Below are 6814 nucleotides of genomic sequence, written 5' to 3' on the forward strand. Positions count from 1 at the left end.
TGGCATTTCCAAGACCTTATATATTATATGTGTGGCACCTTTACCATGCTGAAAACCTCTGGTTCTCACCCCATACTGTGTTGTTATTTTTAGATGCAGGTCAAGAGGCTCCTCGCTAGGCGTCTAGATTTCTGAAGCGGAATGGTCCCTGTGTTCTTTTGATTATCAGTTTATGTACATATATGCTTAGCTTTCTCTCCAAGAAACTTGTTTATTTTGTCCCTCTTAGAGGTTTAAGGAGAGTTAAGGCTTTATTTCAGTATTTTGGGTATTTTGGGATACTTGTATATGTATGTAAATATTCTCCGGCCAGCCTTGGCTTCGCAGGCTGAGTCAGGAGCTAGTTATGCTGTATTCTTGGCTATATATCCACTCTTTCGCTTTTTCATATCTATGATCTTTAGGTTTCTTAGCACGCAAGTAATTCCGTTTTTTGAGCATTGCGCTTTTTATTTTGCGATTTTTGCTTTATCTGTTTTTCAAGGCTCCTAGTATATTATATCTTTCCGCTATTATACGTATGTATTTTATTTTAGAGGTCCATAACACCACACTACCTCTATTAAGTTGAAAATAATTTTATAATGAGGAGCCTTGAAGAATAAACTAATCAAAAGCGAAAATAGAAAATTGTATCACACTCATGCGTATTAGCGTAAACAGAATGGACAAGATCAATGAAAACTGGAAAACGTAATGTACATATCAGAGTTCCAAAATACAGATATCAAGCTCCATACTCGACCTGCGAAGCTAAGGCCGGGCAGAGTATATAATTATATATTTATATACAACCCAAAATAAAACTCAAACTACAAAATAAACACCTATATCTCCAAGTCAATCTCTAGGAGGGACAAAATACAAAAATATACATGTGGAGATTTTATAAACATCTATACATAGCCTAAAACAAAATATGACAGTCCAAAAGATAGTTCTTCGCTTGTAAGGAGGGTCTCCAGATGCTTAACGAGGTGTCTCTCGACCTGCATCTGAAAAACAACAAAATATATATGAAATGAGAATCATAGGTTCTCAGTATGGTAAAGGTGCCCACATAGATAATATATAAGGTCCCGGGAAAGCCAGAAGCGATCCTAGAACTCCGATACTCAGGTTTAAAACTTAAAGTTTATAAATGGAAACCATAAACAGGGTAGGTTATCTAAGGTTCTTATTTCTAATTTCTTTCTAACTTAAGCCCTAACTTCCACCTTCCTCCAATCCTCCAAAACTCCGGTGCACAGACAAGCAATACAGACAAATCAAACACAAGCAGGATACAGATACAGCAAGTAGCAAATATAGCAGGTAAGCATAATAATCACATAGGCAAGCCCAATTAATGCATACTCAAACAAAACACGCATATGCATATAATGTATGTCTACCCTATGGTCGATGAGTCTCATCTGTCGGTTATAAAGTCAAACCCGACATGTCTGGTAGCTAACTCAGACATTGTCTCTCTGTTGCGCATCAATACCATTAGAGGGAATACGTGCCCTGTTACTATTAGAGGGATTATGTGCCCTGTCACCATTAGAGGGATTATGTGCCCTGTCACCCTTACAACCAGAGAGAAAACACAGACATACTTGTCATCAATCATCCTCAACCATGTCTCATTTATTATATTTATTCAAATTTAATCATAATCTTCATACCTCTCATTCCGTCTACCAAAAATCCCAACTCAAACACAATTCATTCTTTCTAATTAATTCAAACTCAAAACGTAATCCTTTTCTTAATAACTCAAAATCAAATTATAAAATCCTTAAAAATACAAACCTTTCTAACTAATCACTTCCAATGAAGTCTCATATTTTCATAAAAATTTCAGCAGCATATCCTCTAACTTGGACTTTTGACACCTATTAAGGGCTCCAACCACCAAATCAAACACCTCTCAGTTATTCAAATCATTCCTAATATCAAATTATTTCAAAATTAAATCAATTCTAATATTAAATTTTTTTCCAAAACCAACCAACCCCAATATCAAACCGTTTACGAAATTGAATCATACATCATATACCATATACCCAATCCATCAATAATTCATTCAGCTCATTCCTATCTTAAGGTCTTCTAGCCTAAGTTTTCACGTGACATTAAACATTAACTACGAGAAACCAAAACCATACCTTAGCCGATTCCTCTCTAAGCTCAGAACACCTCAAAAACCTCTCCTTTCACAAGCTCCAAGCCTCCAAATGTCAATTCTTCAAACCTAACTACTCGAATTTTGTTCCAAACCGCCCAATTGAACTCCAAATCAACCAAAACATAATCTATTTCACACAATATCACTATAATCATCATAGAGTTCACTAATTCAATGATTCACAAGGGTTTAATAGTTTCTTACCTTACTCACAGATCTATTGGACAAAACCTAGTGATTATCTGCTGCTAGAGTTCACCTAAAATCATTCAATTTCTCAATACTCAAACCCTAAAATCATGAAATTAGGGAGAGGTAGAACTATAAGAGAAACGCCAAATTCTTAATTTGTTCCGATAGAATTGAAGAGAATTCCGAGATAAACACGTAGTCGCTAACGACTCGTCAATCGAAGTTCCAGATTGAAAGTTACGGGCGACGGAAGTTAACGTGATGAGGGTTAGGAATTTAAGCTAATCTCTCTCTCATCCAGTTAAAGAATGAAAGAACGAAATAAAGATGGCTAAAGATTGGTCCTTATATATGTGTCTTGGGTTCGGTTCAAGCCCGGTTCAACTGATTCGGCCTGTTGACCCGATTTTGGGCCAATATCTTTAAAATTAGTGTCTCCATTCTGTAGAAGTCATTCTGAAGAAGGCACAAACGATCATGAACCCTAGTCTTTTGGGGAAGAGGTTGGTTCGCAATTGCCTATATAAATTCTTTTTTGGTCTTATTTAGTTCCTTGTCTTTGCTTGATATCAACTTTAAAATGAGTTAATTGAAATAAATAAATATATTCCCACATGTACTTCATTTCATGCTTTAAGTTTTGGTGTTACACTACAAGATTTCTACTTATTTTTGGGATTTTTTTGTGGAAGTTTTAAAAAACCTCCATAACATATTTTATTTATGGTAAAATATGAAACCTCCATTAATTAATAGTTTAAATTTCTAAGCCTAATTGTCCAAACAAATAGTCAGTCCCTAATCTACTTGTCCAAAAAAATCAAAAGAGGAACAAGGGTGAGAAACAAACCCTAGATCTATGCCACCGTATTCTTCTCTTCGCTATAGACACCATCAAGCTTGCCGTAGCATCTGAGATCAGAGGGAGAGTAACCAGCGACGCCCGCGACGCTATCCTTGCCGACATCCAGGAGCAGGTTTCCATCCTCAACTCCACTTTCTCACGGAAGGAGTCAGATCGAGCCGCCGCCAAGCGCGCCACTCACGCGCTCTCCGATCTTGCCAAAAATGGTAAATCCTCTGTTCCTCTTCCTCGATCCCTTAGCGTGTTGCTCCTTTCGTTTCAGTTTTTGGCAAATTTGGTCATGCATGTATCTTCGTGTAAATTCTTCTGTGGTTGTGTCTTGCAGAGGAAGTGGTGAATGTGATTGTCGATGGAGGAGCTATTCCAGCTTTGGTTCAGCACCTCCAAGCTCCTCTCATGACGGAAGAAGACCTTGTTCAGAAGCTGTTGCCGTTTGAGCATGAGGTTGAGAAAGGGAGTATTTTTGCACTTGGACTTCTTTCCGTCCAGGTAACTTCTACTCCCCCCTCCCCTAGTATTAATTATTGTTTAGGAATTATTACATTAGAACTCATTTGTGCCGTGGATTTTGCACTCTGAGGTGTATATGATGTTTGATGTGATTTTGCAAAAGTGCAAGTTAAGATTATGGTTATGCTTTGATAATTACCAATTACTAGATAATATATTCCTGTAATAAATTACCAGAAGCGTTAGTTTATTTAAATTCTCTTACTCAGTGTTAATTTTAAAATGTTATACTTCTGTTTCTTAGGAATACTAGGAAAATAATAATCCAAATTATCTTATTTAACTTAATATTTAAACTCTTGCATGTGTTAGAGATGTTCTTATTTAAAAGATAAGATAAGTTGATAGAATGGAAAGGAAATACTCTTTCAGGTACAGTTAAAAGAATGAATAATCTAAATATATGTATGCTTATTAGCGTGGAGATAGAGGAGACAGAGCAAGAGGTAGCTAGCATTGATATTGAAGAAAAGATAAAATCTACGAATAAAGAAATTTGTTTGCACTTTGCAGGGATTCAACTGGGAGTCGTACAAGTACAATTGGTAGGAGAATCTAGAGAGTAAAGTTGGAGAGATAGCCAAAGATGGATTCACTTCTGTTTGGTTGCCACCACCAACTCATTCCTTCTCACCTCAAGGCTACACTCTATAGAACCTTTACTCATTCAACACTAATTATGGCTCCGAGCATCACTTGAAAGCTCTGCTTGCTAAGACGAAGCAACACAAACTCAGATCCATTGCTGACATTGTCAGCAATCATCGTGTTGGCACCACCCAGGGACGTGGAGGAATCTACAACCGTTTTGATGGAATCCCACTCTCTTGGGATGAACGTGCTGTCACTTCAGATACCGGTGGACTTGTAATATTTCAATTCAATGCTTCTTAATTATTAGGTACATAATGAGATCCAATATATCGATCACAAATTAAAACATCTTTAATTTTATCTCTCTATCTGCATTCCATCCATATTCAGGGTAACAGAAAGACCGGCGCCATATTCCAGGGGTTCCCCAATATTGACCACACCCAAGACTTTGTGAGAAAGAATATATATGTTCACTAAAATGGCTATGCCATAATGTAAGCTTTGAGATTTTTTGTTTTGATTTTGCAAAAGGGTAACTTATTCAACCTTGTTTGGTTAATTCGACTATGTATTGTTAATAATTGAATTATTTCATACGTATACATAGGTTTTAAGCAAAATATGTGAAAAAATATATCGAAGCAACAAAGCCATTGTTCTGTGTATGGGAGTACTGGGATTCTTGCAACTAGAGGTTCTTCTTTGGACTATAACCAGGGTGGGTGTATGCACTACTGTACTTGTTAAAATTAAAATGTAAATGAGGATCGGAATTGAACTCTTAAAAATAGCATGATGATGGATGCATTACAGACAGCCATAGGCAGCGAATAATCAATTAGATTGATGGCACTGGATAGCTTTCAGCTGCACTTGACTTCACAACAAAAAGAACTCTCCAGATTGTCACCCCTACACATATGCCCTTTATCTCATGCGTGTTCATCTTGATCGGTTGATGGACTTGTTTTAATTATATATATATATGCGTGCAGGAAGCTGTGAAGGGAGAATTTTGGCGTCTGCGTGATGGTCAAGGGAAGCCGCCGGGTGTGATGGGATGGTGGCCTTCAAGATCAGTCACGTTTGTGGACAATCATGATACTGGCTCCACTCAGGTAGTCTTGGGGAGTGTGTTTTAGTGTTTGCCAATTTCACAATTTTTAGGTCTCTTATTCTGTGATTGTCGTGCTTGTGGTCTAGGTAAAGTAATTACTTAAAACCTTTTTCCCACAACTTTGCATTAATATCTATTTATTATGTAGGAGTTATTAGGCAAGCACTGTGTTAACAATTCAAAGCTTTCTGATGTCACATTCTTGGTTGAAGGTGGATATGTTGCTGCTAAATTCTTTTTTACTTGTTTTTTATTTTTAAAATTTTTAGTTGATTTTTGTTTATGTACTGATTTGCCCTATTTTCCTTTTACTGGAAAAAGATTCTATGCTCATCGAGTTTGTTTAGTCAAGTCAGATATATTTCGAGCAAGGTTTGATGGTGGTTATAGGGTAGGCCTTGAGTATCCTTGAAAAATTTTTATAAGTTATTTTTTTTCATTTTAATTATGTATGAAGTGCAGATTATCTTTGATTAAGCTCCTTTTTTCTTGTAAATATTCAAATATAAACTTAATGTTGATAGGTGTTCCAGTCTAGTGTGAATATTCTTCATAACGTCTTAAGATTTGCAATGCAGGAAAGGGAAGCCGAAGATATAGTGGTTCCAGACATCAAATGGAATGTATTTGAATTGATGAAGAGGTGCAATTTCAACAATCCATATTTGATGCAATTTTATTCTACAATGATGTGCTAGTAGATGCTAACATTCTCAAACTCTAAATTGATCTTTTTATTGGCGCTTTTGAGTAATTTTTAATTTAAAACAGACAAAAAATGGAAAATACACAATGACATTGTATAGATGTGTTGAATGCTAGAATTCGAGATTTGATTCTGTCTTTTGTTGAAGGATAATGTTGCCTTAGTTAGTTAAACTAATTTATGGAAGATTATCATATAGTTATGATCCTAGGATAATGTTACCTTAGCTAGTGTAATATTATCTTGCTTTTGGTTGAACTGATTTTGGTTTGATTTATACTAAGAATTTCGTGCTGGGATATCTTTGTTTTGTACTTGAAATTTTGTAAATCCACTACCAAGAATCATACTCTATCAATGTATTAATATTTCAATTATTTACTTATATTTGTATAGTTATGGTTAGTTAATATGATTAGTAATGTGGCTTGCTACGAACCTCTTTTTTGGCTTGCTACGAACCTCTTATTTGTATAGCAATCTGGTAGTGGTTTGCCGTTGTTCAATTTGTGGCCCCTTTTTTTTCTAATTTGAGTTAACTTTGTGGGGGTTTTAAACCGCCACAAAAATGACAAAAACTGCCAAAATCCATTAACTCAAAACCCCCCACAGAACAGCAAAAAAACCATCACTAAATAACGTCATGGCGGTTTT

At 35.9% G+C, this 6814-nt stretch overlaps 1 protein-coding gene across 2 annotated transcripts; it reads left to right on the forward strand.

The window, feature by feature from the left end:
* On the forward strand, positions 5298-6555 carry LOC110265172 (ARM REPEAT PROTEIN INTERACTING WITH ABF2-like). 2 transcript variants are annotated; one of them, XM_021108047.1, is made up of 4 exons: positions 5298-5455; positions 5603-5666; positions 5769-5845; positions 6033-6555. In XM_021108047.1, the coding sequence occupies exons 1-4, from the start codon at positions 5393-5395 to the stop codon at positions 6150-6152; spliced, it is 324 nt and encodes a 107-aa protein (XP_020963706.1). In that variant the 5' UTR covers positions 5298-5392; the 3' UTR covers positions 6153-6555. The 2 variants fall into 2 exon arrangements, with proteins under 2 accessions (XP_020963706.1, XP_020963707.1); XM_021108048.1 differs by lacking the exon at positions 6033-6555 and having other exon boundaries at positions 5769-5942.

Source organism: Arachis ipaensis, chromosome B07, assembly GCF_000816755.2.
Source record: "Arachis ipaensis cultivar K30076 chromosome B07, Araip1.1, whole genome shotgun sequence".
NCBI classification, from domain to species: domain Eukaryota; kingdom Viridiplantae; phylum Streptophyta; class Magnoliopsida; order Fabales; family Fabaceae; genus Arachis; species Arachis ipaensis.

Excerpts from the sequence above, each read along its gene's own strand:
- LOC110265172 (XM_021108047.1), top strand. The coding sequence starts at position 5,393 with ATGGGATGGTGGCCTTCAAGATCAGTCACGTTTGTGGACAATCATGAT. Across the intron at positions 5,667-5,768 it reads TGTCACATTCTTGGTTGAAG|GAAAAAGATTCTATGCTCAT; the intron begins GTGGATATGTTG and ends TTCCTTTTACTG. Across the intron at positions 5,846-6,032 it reads GGTTTGATGGTGGTTATAGG|GAAAGGGAAGCCGAAGATAT; the intron begins GTAGGCCTTGAG and ends TTTGCAATGCAG.